Source organism: Gekko japonicus, unplaced genomic scaffold, assembly GCF_001447785.1.
Source record: "Gekko japonicus isolate JY-2015 unplaced genomic scaffold, Gekko_japonicus_V1.1 scaffold3389, whole genome shotgun sequence".
Classification (NCBI taxonomy): Eukaryota; Metazoa; Chordata; class Lepidosauria; order Squamata; family Gekkonidae; genus Gekko; species Gekko japonicus.
This window is the reverse complement of record NW_015166529.1, coordinates 107,299-124,939: the sequence shown is the minus strand read 5'-3', so window position 1 is coordinate 124,939 and position 17,641 is coordinate 107,299. Positions and strand designations below refer to the sequence as shown.

General features: G+C 41.6%; 1 protein-coding gene across 1 annotated transcript in view; it reads left to right on the top strand.

Annotated features, from left to right (window-relative positions):
* Nucleotides 1-17,305, top strand: part of LOC107111330 (hormonally up-regulated neu tumor-associated kinase-like) — a 47,070-nt gene extending 29,765 nt beyond the window's left edge. Inside the window, exons 5-7 of the mRNA XM_015412294.1 lie at nucleotides 1,695-1,775; nucleotides 15,118-15,295; nucleotides 16,638-17,305. Of these exons, the coding sequence (XP_015267780.1) occupies nucleotides 1,695-1,775; nucleotides 15,118-15,295; nucleotides 16,638-17,305 (927 nt within the window). The remainder of the gene's footprint in view (nucleotides 1-1,694; nucleotides 1,776-15,117; nucleotides 15,296-16,637) is intronic.
* Nucleotides 17,306-17,641: the final 336 nt, after the last annotated feature.

Below are 17,641 nucleotides of genomic sequence, written 5' to 3'. Positions count from 1 at the left end.
CAGGTACTGTAGAGCCTGAGGGCTACAGTAGCGGTCAAGAGACAGGGCAGACCCCTAATTTCGAACCGCATGCAACGGACGGGGATGTTCCTGACTCTGAGGTCCCAGAGTCAAACGGAGTACCACTGAGGGACAGATGCCCTGAGACGAGTTCACCTCGTAGGTCTCAGAGAACGAGACGTGCACCCACCTACCTAAGTGATTACGACTGTTCATGAGGTATTTTTGCTTAGGGGGGAGGGAATTGTAATGTATTCTTAGCTGCCATGAGTACATTAGGATGTATGGGAAACCTCCCATAGGGAAGCAATGTTAAGCTTCGTCTTGGACAGAGGATTCTCGTCTCCACCCTCCAAAGCAGCCATTTTCTCCAGGGGAGCTTGTAATGTATTCTTAGCTGCCATGAGTACATTAGGATGTATGGGAAACCTCCCATAGGGAAGCAATGTTAAGCTTCGTCTTGGACAGAGGATTCTAGTCCAAGACTCACGACCCAATCACATTCAAGCAAGCTGCAAGCGGGAACGTTTGTGATTGGTCCTTATGCGCTCAACCTGATAGGTTGTTATGTGTATAGTGGGAGTGGCTATGTTAGCCGGGAATGTTTAAATACCGGGCAGTTTCAATGGGCAAACTGTTCGGGCTATCAGATGTTGTACCGTGTCGAAGAAGTGAAGAAAGAGCTGAATAAACTTGAGTCTTTTACTGAAATCACTCTCCGACTCATTGTTAAGCGCCGGACTTAACAGAAAGCTTGGGGGAGGAGAAAGTTTGTGGGCAGCCAAGGCCTCACCGCGCGGGGGGGGGGAACAAGGAGGGAGGGAGAAACAGCCAAAAAGTAAAACAGAGTTCACTGCGGCTGCGTAGAGAACGGACTTACCAGGGCAGAGGGGGAGGAGCCTTCTCTCCCCGTCCCTCTCTCTCCTGTTGTTCTGATAGCATTGAGTCCTCCCTATGGCCACGCCCCCTCCACCGAACTTTCAAGCCTTCAACAGACAACGATGCGATTTAAAGCAAACTGCAGCAGTTCTCAGCTCTCTTCACTGTGCTCGGGCAGCTCCTTCCACTTTGCAAGAAGGAAGCGCACATACACACCACCACCACCACCGGGGGGGGGGGAACTGGAGCAGGCGAGAGAAGTTCCCAGTGCCTCTGCTCTTCCTCTTCCCCCACCTCCTCCCAGCTAATTAAGTTTTAGGTTTACTGATAGAAGGGGGGGGGACAGAGTGGGCAGGGAGGAAACCCTTTTTTTCTGCGGAGAATGCAAGAGTGTGAGTGTGTGCCAAACTTCCTTCTCAGATACTAGATGCTAGAGCCAGCAAGCTTTTCCATCACCCTTTGCAAAGAAGTCTGGAACAGAAGGATTTTGCCTGGAGGTGGGTCAGCCTGGCCATTTCTTTCCCTGCATTGGAATGCCAATAGAGTGGGAATGGCAGAGGCTTCAAATGTAGCTCCCCCCCCCCCAGCGATGCTGCTTTTTGATGCCTCATCCTGACCAAAATGGTATTGCATAAATCAGTTGTAATGTTGAGTTACAGTAGTTTAGTCATGGGAATGCTATTAAAACTGCAGAGCTCTGATAACAATTATTACTTTTAAACTGTGGGGTTTCTCTGGACTGCGGCCACCAGTGTTCCCTCTTGTTTGTTAGATTTCCCCACATAAATCTCACATTTATTTTTTTATCTTTCCAGAAGGCAGATGTTCCTGATAATGTGTACATGAACCAAATATGTTGGACAGAAAAATACAAATCAAATAAGGATTCCTATGAGGTAACTTCAAGTTATACTTCTTTGGAACTATGCAAAATTTGTGTGTGTCCACTGATTGGGGAATTTCACATTACCCGTCTTCTCCCGGTTTCAAGCCGGGAGTCTTCCGTTTGCAGATGAACCGGTAGAGGGCTGCCGTTTCACACACGGCTTGCCCCTACCGGAAAGGAGCCGATTCAGAAGCGGTTTGGCGTTTCACACACGCACTGCTTTGTTTCCCCACGGTTTTTTTTTTTAAAAAGTCTGTCTTATAGCGATATATCGATATACCAGTATTCCAATGTATTCCAATGGGATCGGTATAGCGTTATATCGATATATCGATATAAGCTGAACGTTCAAAAAAAAAAAAAAAGCCCGCGCGGCTGAAAAAAGGCGGGAAAGAAGCGTATCGGAACCGGGAGAGGGAACGGGAGCCTCCTCGGAAGCGGTTGACAGGTAAAACGCTTCCCTCCCGGTTCCTAATCGGCAGAGAGGCTTCCCTGTGTGAAATGCCACTTCATCCCGGTAGGGAACCGATTCTCAACCGGGTTCTGTCTGAAATGACAGACCAGCACCCGGTTGAGAATCGGTTCCCTACCGGGAGAAAGCACCTGTCTGAAATTCCCCATTGTTATTAAAAGGGATAAGTGTTTGGATTTGGCAAAGAATACAAAAAGCCTTCCATGCCCAGAGGACTCTTGAAATATGGCTGTTAAAAAGAAACAACTCTCAAACGGCTCAGCCCAACACTGGTCATACCTGTTGGCAAGTGTTAAATATATCAATAAGTAGAAAGAAAATAGTTTAATAAATAAAAAAGTACAAATATCCTTCTACATGTAATGATTGTCTCATTTCTTTTAACAGTCAGTATAACTAAGATAAACAAATATATTTGTTTCTTGTCTCTTAAGCTATTACTGATACATAGATTTTGAAGCTGTTTCTTTCCATTTACCAATATATTCAGCATTTGCCAACATGAGAGATTCACAGCCTAATGGTAGAATACATATGGAATGTCATAACAGTTAAGATAACCTGTTAGTGAATTCAGTTAAAATGTCTCAGTGTTGGTATCATGGCTGGAAAAATCTACCTCTATACCTAAAGCACTGAAAAGACCTGCTGTCAATCTGCTGGGTTAGGTAACCCGTTGTGCAAGGTTTCTCTTCCTCTTTTCAATAGCTGCAAGGGCTGATTCACACATTATATTTGTGGCTGGCACAAGGGATTTGGATTGTGTTCCAGGCTTCCCAGGCATTGGCAGGTCAGATTAGGATCAGCGCTATGGCATACATTCAGCCCCGTCCATGCCCTGGCCAACTTCCCCAATCTGAAATGTCCCATTTGCTCTGTTAGTAAGCTTACGTATAGCCATTGTTACACATTGGTTTCCCAGTTGAGCAAACGGCAGCTTTCCAGTGCCATTTCAGGTCAAGCAAGTGGAACGAGGGGCAGGCTGAAGCCCCTTCTCCTGTGTACCTGCCTGAGAAGCACAGAACTCTCTCAGCACATGTGCAATTCAAAAGGACTTTGTAATGTGCAATCAGCTCAGAGCCACTAAAACTATTCATTCCATATTAACCTTTTTAAAAACTCTAGTCAGCACGGGACTGGGGTTTTTTTGCCCAAGTGTACACATAAAGAGATTTTAGCTTCCATGTATCACCTTTCAACTGTGGGCTAATCCATCAGAAGTGACTGAAGTAAATGAAGAATATTAAATAATAGAATAATGTTAAGTATTAAGTGCAGTAGGAAGGAAGGTAGCATGGTGTAGCCCAATCTCCTCGGGTTTCAGAAGCTAAGCAGAGTTGGTACTTGGATGGGAGACCTCCAAGGAAGATTTTGCAGAGGAAGGCAATGGCAAACCACCTCTGCTTACTCACTTGGCTGGGACTTGATCGCCCTTTACACATGCGCATTAAGTGCAGTGTGAGTGGACCTCACCAGAATCCCTACACCTCCATCTGTTGCATGAACTGGGTTTACCTAATTGGCATAGAAAAAGAAGAAAAATCACCTTCCACTTTATACATCAAATAAGCATTCGAATCTTCCTTTTATTGTGACATTCATCTGTCTAGCTCAGTGCTGTCTATTCTGATTGGCCTTGGGCAGGTGCTTAAGGTCCCAGGCAGTGTTCTCTTCCAGCCCGGTTATCTCAGTTCCTTAAAGATGCTCAGGATCGAACTTTTTAATGGAAATTGTACATTCCATCATTGACCTATGATCTTTCCCTTTTTCAGTCTTTGCACTTTTCTCTTTCACAGAGATGAATCTCTTTAAGAAATTGTAATGTATAAAATGGCATGCAGTAACTCCATGAATATAAACATTAAACCTTGTAATATCACTGAACTCAGAACTTCGTCTCATAAAACAGAAATAATTTATCTGAAGCTGCAGGAGTCACATACATCTTTCAAGGGAAATTGCTCTGGTAATAATTTTATGAATGAGGAAACCAACAAATCACTAGCTCGTGAAGGAACATACACTGTCCTATAGTGGTAGTTGTAGAGTTTTTTAGACCAGTATTTCAGTTGCAAAAAGGTTCTGCAGTGACTCCTTCTCACCCTTACAGAGCCAATGAAGAGCTTATGTACAGCTCTGGGATATACATTTTTCCCACTACACATACAACAAACCAGAGTGCAGTACGACGGGAATGTCTGAAATAAGTATTGAACTGTGTTATGCAGATGTCACAAAAGGGGTTACCATATGGGCAAAATTAGGGTTGGATCCAACCAGCTTTTCCACTGATGAAAAAGGAAGGAAGGAGAGCACACTGACCACCATTGCTGGAAGTGTTGGAAATTGGATGTCCGAAGGCCATGTTCAGTGAGGGCTGTAGTAAGGAGGGTGATTAGGTGAGATTGGATGGAAAAACTGGCTGGATTGGTCCATGAATATAAAACTCTGGAAGCCTCCCAATATTCACTTGGACTCCTTCTCTCCAGATATTTAGGAAAAGGTGCAAGTGTCTCTTGTTATATACACTCTTTAATGATGTTTGCACTTTCTGCTTTATTTGGATACAGTGTTTTTGTCTGTCTGTCTGTTTGTTTTTGTTTTAGTGTGCTGGTGCTGATTTTATTTTCCCCCACTCTTTTAATGTATTCTGTTGCTTTCCTTTTGCACGCCACCTTGAGCCCACTTGGGGGTACAACTATTTTAGATAACTAAATAAATAAATAAATTAGTAAGATTTCTAGCAGTTAGGGAGCATCTTAAGACATTCCAGTCTGTTATCCAGATGTTCACTTACAGGCATGCAGTAGGGAGTAGAATGAATTATTGTGAGTTACCTTATCTTTTTACTGGCAAACCAGGGAGGTGGTGTAGTGTGGCATGCCACAGTACTTGCACTACTACAACTATCATGCAAAGCAAAGGAACCTTGTTACATAAGCAATAATAATAATTATTGTTGTTTTAAAGCACCTACAAAGGGTGCTGTACAAAAGGGTTTTAAAAAGAAAGACCCTGCCTTCAGGCATATGGTGTAACTATGACAGACAAGATAAGGGAGGGGCAGCAGCAAGAGAGACATGCTGAAAGAGTAGTCTGTGGAAAACAGATATGTTTTAAAGTGCTTTTTAAATACAGGAAGCAGCAGGGCCAACTGAATTACAAGAAGGGAGGGCATTCCAGTGAAAAGGAGCAGGAAGAGGGAAAGCAGGGAACATACATACCTTGGTTTCAACTGGGTTGTGCAAATCTAGGGAGTATTATCACCCAAGCAGTCATTTGACACTTCCGTGCAGGTCCTCAGGCTTGAATCCAGCTCAGAGCTGCACCTGATATGCAAGTACACTTAGAAGTGCTGGTGCAGACAGAACCAATTTGGTATAGTGGTTAGGAGCAGCAGACTCCAATCTTGAGAATTGGGTTTGATTCCCCACTCCTCCACATGCAGCCAGCTGGATGACCTTGGGTCAGTTGCAGTTCTCCCAGCGCTGTTCTCTCAAGAGCAGTTTTCTCAGAGCTCTCTCAGCCCCACCTACCTTACAAGGTGTCTGTTGTGGGGAGAGGAAGGGAAGGAGATCGTAAGCCACTCTGAGACTCCAAGTGAAGGGCAGGGTATAAATTCAACTCTTCTTATTCTTCTTCCTAAGGGAAGGACTGTAAATCAGGCAACAAGTTATTTGGAGGTTTTAATATTTGCATTAAGTATAAACCAGCATAATGAATTTATGAATCTAAATCTTGGCTAGAATTTCCATTTGGTGTAAAAGGGATATTCCCCCTTTTTCAGTCTCATAGAGATCGTATGAGAAATACATTGACATCGAGAACTGCTCAGGTGCTTTGGTAGCTACTTAAAAGAATCTGAGAGTTCTGCTGTTGAAGTCAACCTGAGTTTTCTGTGTTGTTAGCAGCAGGGTAAAACACAGTTTTTCCTCTGCCAACAATCCTGAAATGCAGACACCCTCCTCCCTCTTTGTTCATTATTAGACTCATCTGCTCCAGCAATTTTACTGATGCAAAGTGAACCTGACAGTCACAGCTATATTAAAACCTGTAGCACTGGCAAAAAGAATACGTTTCATAATCTTGCTGTTGTGATAATGTGGTTAATTGCAACATTTATTTTAGCTGCCTGGGCAGTTAGATATTATTTTATATCTCTGATCCATAACGATTTTCATATGTATTTGTTGTTAACATAGGCAAGATACGTTGCAAGCTAGATGTAACGTCAAAACAGAATACTTCATTAATTCTTCATTTGGTATCTTTAAGGTCCTAGTGGACTCTTACTCCTTTTTTTTTGCCCCCCAAAGGGGAGTTTTTTATTTTTTGCATTTCCTACACACTACAATTATGGGATGGGGGAAAGGATACTAATACCCTAACACTATTACAATGTGTGATGGGTAAAGGAGATCTAATACATATATCTACTTGATAGGGAAAGGAATACTACCATTCTAATCTATTTCATCTACTGGATTTGAGGGAAGGGAGAAGTCTAATACAAGTCACGATCTGAATAGTTGAAAAAAGAATGCTTTTTAACCTAATATTACACATTATATCAAGATTTGGTTCAATTATGATAGTACACATTTAATAGCTTAACACAATTACTGCCTTTAGTGCTATTGTCTTAGTTCTAGAGTCTTTTCTTCTTGCGTTTCTTCGTTTTCTGGAGTTTGGGGGCAGCCTCTCCTTTCTCTGATTCAGATGATTCTGATGACGTGGAATTTTGGCTTGTTGAATCCTGTGAATAGGATTCTTCTTCTTCTTCTGCCTCCTCATCTGGTTTTAAATTCTTTTCCTTCTGCTTCTTTTTTGTATTGAACATTTGATCCATAAATTTTTCCACTTTTGAAACAGAGTCAATTTTATATTTTTTGTCCTGGGAATTGAAGCTCAGACCTTCCGGGAATAACCATCTGTATGGTATTCCCTTTTTTTTTTGCAGAGTGAGAGTAAGTATCCTGTAGAGTTTCCTCTGCAGGAGCCAGTTTGGTGTAGTGGTTAAGTGTGCGGACTCTAATCTGGGAGAACCAGGTTTGATTCCCCACTCCTCCACTTGCACCTGCTGATGTGACCTTGGGTCAGTCACAAGCTCTGGCACAGCTGTTTCTGAAAGAGCAGTTTGTGTCAGAGTTCTCTCAGCCCCACCCACCTCACAGGGTGTCTGTTGTGGGGAGGGGAAGGGAAAGGAGTTTGTAAGCCGCTTTGAGACTCTAAGTTAAGGCGGGGTATAAATCCAATCTCTTCTCTTCTTCTTCTTCTTCTAACTTCGAAAGGGATGTCTTTCAAAAATTTTACTTCTTGATTTTTAAGGATTTTCCCATTGTTGACTTTAGCACCAGTTCTGTGGTAGATCGTTTCGTGAATTTTAGATAGGTTTCCCCTGGGAGTTTGTTTTTCTTTATAAGTCTGGATAAGCCCTATAAGCCACATCCATCTCTTTTATTAAATCTTCTTGTTTGTAATCTCTTCGGGGATCCCATGGGAACATAGAATGTATATGGATCTTTCCAGCTGGAGCTGTATTAGTTGTGTTTCATCAGAGGATCTTTCCTTCTCTGCTTCATCCACTGTTTTGTTAATGCTCTCAGTCTGTTTTTCCATCTTTTTCATCATTTTCTCAGTTGCTGAGGTTTTTTTATCCATTTGATTCAGTTGTTTTTGGACATCGTCCAGCTTAGTGTTGAGGTTAGTCATCTGATCCATTAGGGGCACAGTGCATTTGCTAACAGTGAAGAGAAGTCTGTAGTTACTTACTGGTTCTGGGAGGGAGTCATTGGTATGTTATTTCCGGTCACCAGTTTTTTCTCTGGCGCCCTCCCCCCTCTCCCAGCCATAATATCAACAAGAAGTAAGTTTTCAAAACAAGACAAAAGTTATGCGATTTAGTATACTTTAGCAGTTTTTGCATTCGCTTAACTTCTTATGCATTTATTTTAGCTCACAGTCTTTTTTATTTCCGATTTTAAACCGTTTTTAAAGTTTACTCAAAAGAGGGGGGGGTGCTTGAATTCCTCTCCTCCAGCGCTTCAAACTTAGGTGCTTGCAATTACTACCAAGGTTCAGTTTGCTTTCTTCACCTGAGCTTTGCTTAACTCACAGTTTGGAGCCTTGGAGATTTTTGGAAGCATTTTTAAAAGTTTGATCGCTTGCTCCGGCAGTCGTCTCTGGGCGCCATACTGGCTCCGTGGCGACGGTACCTTTCGGGGAAGAAGGTGAGCTTCAATTCCTTGGCCGTCGCATTTTTAATCAGGTCCTGCCTTAGTGCCAAACTTTAGATCAAATCTACGCCTGCATCTGAAACCAGCAGGTGCTGGATCTTACTTTTAAAGACCCTTCTGGCGTAGTCAGGTTCTTTCATTTGATATAGACGTGAGACAAAGACAGTGACAGGTTGGTGTTCTTCAGTGATTGCAGTCAGACAGTACATTGCTCTCAATCTAGCTTGCAGCTTCAGACATCCACTTGCAAAAAGCTATTCTGAATGTAAAGGATACATGAAAGTGCATCAGTAAGTTACCACTGAGATTCAGGCAGACATCTAGGGTCCTGCTGTACCTGCTGAAAATTCTTCAGCCTCATTTTAGTACTCTTAAAAAAATGCAACAGAATATTCTCTCCAGTATATAGTGTTGGATCAGTTTAAGCAACTTGGTCATAGATTCTTTAAGTGGCCTAGGTAAGATTGATACCTGTCTATATGATGGGAATAATAGTAGCCATCCTCAGAAGCCTGAAGCATGTGGGTGGAGAATAAAGGTTGTATTAGGACCATGGTATATGTGCTACAGTACTTTACTGTTCACAATATACAGTACTTTTTATGGTGTTCTGATGAAACTATTTAAATAGAAATTAATATCTTCTAGTCTCGAAGACTGTATCAATTCCTAGGGCTTGCTGACCAATATAGACTAGCATCTTTCCCTGAGCAATCAGACCTAACATGAGTCAACATGGCCGGTTCTCATAGGCTAACCCAACAGAATTTTCTTAAGGTTTTATGAAACATGCAAACACATGCCATTCCTCTGCACCATCTTGTATTGGAAATATTTTTTTTCTTTTAAAATTACTTTAATGGTGTAGGGCAGCTTTTCTGAAGGCTGTTTAATTACATTTTAACTCCAAAAGTACATTGATTTGCCGGGTTTGGTAGGATGGCAGATGGGTACTATACCAACAAGGAAATAATGGCCATTAAAAAATTAGAAGTTATAATTTGATATTATTGTTATTATTAATATTATCTGTAACTGTTTTAGGGTTTTTATAGCTATCTCCCCTCTGTGGTTTGTGGATTGCAATATTTTATTTTCAGCTGCTCTAAAAGTGTTATGTTATCATTAAAAGGGTACAGGTCATGAAGATCATGCTCTTCCATACATAGTGCATTCAGAACATCTAGACATCATGGGAACTGTAGATGACATGATAGGATAGCATTAGAAATAGGCATGGGCATAAAAGTTTTTTTTAAAAAAACGTTTGATCCCATTTCAGAGTCTGTCTCCTTCAAATTGACCTGGTGGGAGTCAAGGATAGATCCCTCAAATCTGGTGGGTAGGTTTGGACTGACTCTAAATAATCCCCATCACTAGTAAACACTAATAGATGCCAACATACTTGCCCCCTTGTCAACTTTTCTTAACCCATGGTAGTTCATTTTTGTGTAGTTCCTTGGAAACCACATTTTAAAGGATAAGGATAGTTTACCGCATCCTGCACTTCTTGCAGCTTCATATTTGGTTGTCATTGTGTTTGTGAAATTTAATTAAGTCTTTTCATCCAGCTGCCTCTTTGTTTCTTTAGCCAGGATACCATGAGTAATTTAAAATATTTACAATGACTGTGCTGCTATAGCCTTTGTTGATGTGTCTAAGTGCTTTTTTATGTTTCTCCACATGCTGCCAACAAACTATGTATTTTTATCAACCTTTATTTGATATTGGTGGTGGTGTGTTTTGAGAAGAAATGTAATAAAATTTATTATTTTAAAAAAATATATTAATTTTAGTCCCAGGATCTGCCTCCCCCTTTTCATTTATCTCCTGTGTCCCTACCCTTCCATATGTCAGAACAGCACGGGCATTTTTGTGCAGTGGTCTGTCATCCTTAGAGGCAGTAAAACCCTCTTTGTGCTCCTCTGTCAATGCACTGACTTTGAACTTCCAAAATTCTGGATACAGTGGGTCGGATCAAATTATATGCAAATGAAAAAAAATCTACTTAATGTAGTTCCACTTATGGAAGACATACCACAAGATCTTGTGCAACCCTTTCAGTTCCCATCCTAGTTGAAACAATCTCCTCCCTTCCCATCTTGTACCTCAAGGAGCCATTTTGAGAATGAACAAATTGCTAAATTCACTTCCTGGAACCTGGAGATGGGTTGTACAAGATATTGTACAAGTGAAAATGCAATTGGAAATACAATAAATTTGACTTAGTGCAAGTGGTTACTACAGACTTTTTCTTCCATTTCTGCTTCTGCAAAAGCTCAAGTGCAAGCAAAAATCTTGTGCTGGATCCAACCCACTGTCCTATGCATGCACATTGTAGCCTGATTTAATCAGTACTACACCATCATCACTGAAACATCATGTCATTTGGGACATGATCTTTCTTTGTCCATTTTTTTTTTTCAAAAGGACACCTTATGGGATGTTATAGGCATCTTGTTCAGTCGCACAGTCGAGTCCGACTCTTCACGACCCCATGGACCAGATCACGCCAGGTCTTCCTGTCTTCTGCCGTCCTCTGAAGTTTGCTCAATTTCATGTTCGTTGCATCTATGACACTGTCTAACCATCTCATCCTTTGCTGTCCCCGTCTTCTTTGACCCTCAATCTTTCCCAGCATCAGGATCTTCTCCAGTGAGTGCTCCCTTCTCATTTGGTGGCCAAAGTATCTGAGCTTCAGTTTCATTATCTGGCCTTCCAGGGAACAGTCAGGGTTGATTTCTTTTAGGATTGACTGATTTGACCTTCTTGCAGTCCAAGGGACTCTCAAGAGTCTTCTCCAGCACCATAGTTCAAAAGAATCTATTCTTCGGCGCTCGGCCTTCCTTATAGTCCAACTCTCGCAGCCATACATGACTACTGAAAGACTATTGAAAGAGGTAGTCAATCTTTAAAGGTACAATTGTGGTCTTAGGGTACTGTCTCAGTGATGATCTGGTTCTTATAGATCCACATGGGTCAATGCAGGGGTAATTCATGAGGACAACCAGATGGATTTCACCTAGAGAACTGGTGTTGAGTAGTGATGGGCATGAACTGGGAAAATGTGGTATGGTTCATGGTATGCCAGCTTCATGAACCATGAAACATCACAAATAAACCAGTTTCATTTGTGAGGTTTGTGACATGGTAGAACACCCCTCAGCATGATAGAGACACCAAACTCACAAGGGATATCCGGCTAACCCACCTCTACCTACATGCCAAGGTTGGTGAGGATTGAATAATCAGTTGTTCCATATCTGGTTCTAAGTGTCACTTCTTGACCCTTATACAGGTTTTTCAAGAGACATGTGAGGTGGTCTGGTACTCCCATCTCTTTAAGGACCTGCCATAGTTTGTTGTGATCCACACAGTCAAAGGCTTTAGCATAGTCAATGAAGCAGAAGTAGATGTTTTTCTGGTACTCTCTTATAAAAGGTTGCTGCAGAATTCTGTTATTTGTTCCAGCTCATATCCCATCTTAAGCAGTGTTATGCATATGTAAACACATATTCCTGATTTAATCATTTATTTATGTACTGGGAGCATTCTAAAACTTATTGTAATTATTTGAGTATCATGAATTAATGGATCCTTTTAAACATTTGCTGTGTGGCACATTGTATTCTCCCTAAGGACACAACTATTGCCTGTATTCTCCCTACAACACCCCCCCCCACCCACCCCAGCTCCTATTTTTAGACATTGCTGTGTGTCTTTTATGGACTGATTTGAGGTTTCCACTCAACTGTAACTAGGAAATCTTTCTTAGATGTAAAATTTTTATTGAAGGATTTTTGCTACTTCAGTAGGAGCACATCAACAAATAATTCTGTAGGTTAGTCTTTTATGTGGTAAGGCAGTCAAATAGTATAATATTGCTGAGATGTTCCTTGCATATGATGAAATAGCTGTATCCATAGCAGTTGACTCATTGGGAGAGAACCACACAATGGACATAATCGTTTCAAACACATATGCATAATACCATGATCATGTGACACACTCAAATTGTTCTGAACTTGGCTATCTGTGTCTGAATGTAAAAGATATAAGAAACTATCCCTGTTTTCATACTTCACAAAGGCAGAACTAGACGTCATGAAGGCATGACCCAACCTGAGTCTTGTCTAATTCCTATGGGAATATTGGAGCTGAGCTCTTTTTTCCTCCAGCTGTTTTTCCCTCCCAGGGGAAGACGCCCAGAGTGGAAGAAACAGCTTTGTGGGATGTGTGAGTTAAGAGTTCAGTTCTCCCTTCTTCCCACCCTTCTGCAGTTTATATCAACCCAGACCTAACTTTGCAGAGGGGTTATTCATATCCCCCGTATAAATATAAATGTAAGTTTACATTTATGTTCTGTCTTTCTTCATGGTTCAAGGCAGCTTACAATGGTAGTTAAAACATTTTCCATTTAAAAGAAAAAATAAAACAACAAACCTCAAATCTCTTCTCCCTCCCCACTTAAAAATGCCTGCCAAATCAGATTTCCTCAAAAGCCCTGGTACAGAAGATCTCTAAGGAGACGGATCCCCCAACTCTTTAGAGAGCCCATTCCACAGAGCTGGAGCCAAGATAAAAAAGGCCCAGGCGTTGGTCATTGCCAGACAGGCCAGCCTAAGTGCTGAGATAGCCAATAGATGGCTGTCGGGTGACTGTTGTGGATGCAGCTACGGTCCTTCAGATATCTGGGTCCCAGATTCTGAAGGGCTTTAAAGGTCATAACTAGCACCTTGAACTGAACTTGGAAACAGATCTGCAGCCAATGTAACTATTTCAAAATCGGCAACATATGTGCCCGGCAGTTAGCCCCTAACAGAAGTCAAACGGCTACATTATGGACCAGTTGTAGTTTCTGGGTTGTCTTTGGGGGCAGCCTCACATGAAGCACATCCAACTGTGAGGTTACCGAAGCATGGATCAGCATGGCCAGATCACCTGAGTCTAGGCAATGAGAGCTGGCAAGTCAGATGCAGTTGATAGAAGGCACTTCTGGCCATCAAGTCAACCTGCTTTTCGAAGAGCAAGGCAGGGTCCATGAGCATCCTGAAGCTCTTATTTAACCTGCTCCAAAAAAATCAATGTAATTCCATTTAGGACAATTGGAGTTCAGTCCCTCTAGAATATTAGCCTTCCCAACCAGTAATACCTCTGTCTTGCCTGAATTCAGCGTCAGTTTGTTCTGCCTTAGGCACTGACCAAAGCCTCAAAACACCAGTTCAGAACCAAGATGGATGCATCTGGAGGCTTGTGTAATGAAATATAGAGCTGGGTGTCACCTCCATATTGATGACACTCAACCACTGTTCCCTCTAAGCTGAGTTAGTGTGAGCTAGCTCACAGTTTTTTAGCCTCTGGCTCACAGATTTTTGTTTCCACTCAGGAAGAAAGGCTCCAGAGCAAACTAATTTACGCAGTAGCCAAATCGCTCGCTCACAACTTTAATGCCAGGAGCTCACCAAGTAGAATTTTTGCTCACAGCTTAGAGGGAACATTGCACCTAACCCCCAAACTCTGGACAATCTTATTCAGCGACTCATTTATATATTAAAAAGTATTAAGTGGAAGAATAGAATCTTGTAGCACTCCACAAGATAAATTCCACCCAGTTGATTCTGCACCTCCAGTGGAAACTCTGTGTCTGGTCACACAGAAGAGAGTGAAATCACCAGAGCCTTTAACACCAACTCCATATTCAAGCTGATGGATAAGAATGGAGTGGTCAACTGTGTCAAAGGCTGCTGAGAGGTCTGACAGTATCAACAGGGAAGATTTTTCCCTGTCGGACTTTAAGCAAAGATCATCCACCAATGCAACCAAAGCCGTCTCAGTACCAAAACAAGGCCTGAAATGAGACTGAAATGGGTCAGTGGCAGATGTGTCATGCAGGAGGCCCTGGTATTGCTCTGTCATCATACTATTATCACCTTCCCTAGAAAAGATAAATTGGAGACTAGCCTGTAATTGGCCACCTCATCCCTAGTCAAGGCAGGTTTTTTGAATGAAGGTCTAATAACTACTTCCTTCAGAGGCTTAGAGAAGAAGTGATTCACTAATAGCTCCAATACCTTTTCCCAGCAAGATTTTAAAAGTCAGGATGGGCATGGATTCAGAGCATAAGTGGTGGCCCTCACACTCCCAAGGACCCTGTCAGCATTCATAGGCAGGATCAGTCTGAAACTCTCCTTAACAAAAGGCCAATCAGGCGATTCTGACACCTCGGGCACCAGATCTGCACTCAGCTTGGCCTTCACACAAGAGTGATTTTATCAGCAAAGAACCTTGCAAAAACATTACAACTTGGGGCCTAATTTCCATTGCCAGCAGAGTTGAAATCAGGTGTTTCCAAGTCACAAACCACTTTGAACAATTGAGCTGGACAAGTTTCTGTTGGCACAGTGGTGGCAGAGAAAAAAGTTTATAGGGAATTGGCAGCAACTGATCTGATGCTGTCACACCAGGTCTTGAAACAAAGCTCCTGAAATAGTGTTCTTGTAACAAATAACATCAACAAAAGACAACATTCAGGATGTACTTGCTGTCTTTGAAGACATCTACAAAATAGTGTTTATTTCTACCATTTTTAAAACTTCTTGAAAGACTTTCTAATAAAACCCATGTTTTCATTTGTGTGTTTGAAGGACAAAAAGGTCAAAGAGCAAGAAATAAAAGAAGAGCATCTTCACCCACTCCTGAAGAAATCTGAGAAAAATCCTTCTTCCTACAAAGAGCCTTCCTCTAGCCTTATGGTACAGATACAAAATGCCAAGGCTCTGTTGAGCGATCGGAAAACTACCCAAGGCAGTGCTCCAGAAAAAGGTATGTGAAAGAGCCATCTGTGTCTTGTTAATATGATATATGTGTGCTTGAAGGTTATAGAACAGAGACGACAACACAATATAAGACATTTCTCAGATTTAAATTGATTTAATAGTAATTCATTTTTCCAAGTTATGTGAAGAAGACTAAAGAAGATGACAAAAGGATGCCATTTCTTCTAGTGCTTGTAACACAGTGGGAATAAGATCAAAGGGATAAGGGAAAGCCACCAAGAAAACTTCAGGGAAATTCTGTTGTTTAGGAGGGGGATATGTGTATGGAAAAGTGGACACAAAAAGACTGGAATCTTAAACCCAGGGCGCATGATCCAATAGCTTTGCTGAAGCTAGGCAGACATTCTGGCTAATACTTAAATGGGAGACTTCTTTGAATTTGGTGGGAAAAGGTGGGGTAGAAATCAGGGGAAAAGTTTGAGTCCAGTGGCATCTTAAGACCAACTAAGTTTTATTCAAGGTATAAGCTTTTGTGTGCAAGCAACTAACCTCCCCACACTCTCTCTGCCTATATGTAATGGTTGAGCAAATTCTGTTTCACTGTATCTGAAGATGTGTGCTTGCACATGAAAGCTTATACCCAGAATAAAACTTTGTTGGTCTTAAAGGTGCCACTGGAGTCAAACTTTGTTCTGCTGCTTCAGACCAACACGGCTACCCACCTGAATAAAACTGAAAGTATCAGAAGATCAGCAGGAAAAATAAAGGCAGAGCATATGCAGAAAGTCCCATGTTCAGTCCTTGCCATCTGTAGCTAAAGAGATCAGGTAGCAGGTGATTTGAAAGATCTCTACCAAAGACCCTGGAGTTCTGCTGTCAGTGAGTACCGTTCTGATGTGGATGGACCAGAGATCTGCTTCAGTATAAGGCAGCTTCATGTGGTTCAAAGGCAGAATAAGAGATTTAGGAAAAGTCTGTGATAACCTAGACAGGAAAATATACTTTGATTATAGAAAATAATTAATTTGGGTTAGCCTTCAGATAATCAAGTGTAGATGAAATGGCAACATAGAGTCATTATGGAGAGAAAACCAGAAAGAAAGTAGGCACAGATGGGCAAAGGCACATTTGGAATTAATCCTATGTTTAACAAATTATTTTAGGAGGTACTTTTATTTGTTAGGGTTTGGCTTTTACTATCCCAAAGCATGAAACCCTTTCACAGCTTCTTAGCACAGGAAAGCTCTCAATTGTTTAATTGGCTGTGCTCTGACCTTGCATCCAAAGGACTAAAATTATCTCACAGAAGGTTTTCTCTGATTTGTTTTTCTACTGTTTTATAGAGTCTCCTAGTGGTTTGAGCCCTTTGTTTTTCTACTGTTTTATAGAGTCTCCTAGTGGTTTGAGCCCTTACCATGAATCAGCAACAGCCAAGACAGGGTGTGTTACCTCCTATTCTTTGGAATACTTGGAAATTCAACAACCTATCCCAAGAACTCCAAGACTCTCAAAGCGTCAAGATTCCCCTCAACCAGAGCCTTCAAGCCCTGGAAGCCAGAATTTGGATTCTCCTTTAATTTTGAACATTGTACATTCTTTTGAAACTGGTGATAGAGAGGACCAAATAGACCAACTGTCTCCCAGTCACCAGTATCGAGTCCTAAGCTCACCGGTAAATTTTGGTCGCAGAACCTCCAGTGAAAGGACATTGTCTCCACTCTTCCAGCCTGGAGGCACTTCTCCCAGTCCTACTAAAAGTCCAGTTCACCCCACTCAACTGTCTTTCACATATGATGAAAAGACCAGTTCTTTTAGAGAGGAAGCTGTGTCTCCAACCCAACTAAATAACACCTCTAATCCCCTGGGGAGCCCTAACTGTGTGAAAAGCAGAGGCCGATTCCCAGTGATGGGTATTGGACAAATGATGCGGAAAAGGAACCAGTCAGTAGGATCACCCACAGAGAAAACTTTGGAAGCAAGAATGCCTCAGTTGCAGCAAATGAGTCCAACGCAAATTTCATTCAACATATTAGACCCCATAAATGGCCAGTGTTGAAGTAACCTTTCCAAATGGCTAACGTTAAGTAGCACTGATTTCTGAAACTTGCTTTTCTTTTAGAATTAGTTAAAGCTTGGAATCATGATGTTCTCTCTGTATATTCTTATCACATTCAATTAAAAAAAATCAAAGCCACATATTTCAGTGGGCCTTTGAATACTGAGGGAAGACTCGGAAGACCTCTCTAATCTTTCTGTGTAGGTCCTTTTTTGCTGTAATCTTTTGTTGCTTATACATTTGCCAACCAAAGGACATTCTACCTAAAAGATCAACTTGAACATTGAAAATAGAATTTTGTAAACTGCTTGTTTGGTTTCCCAAACCATGGCAGAT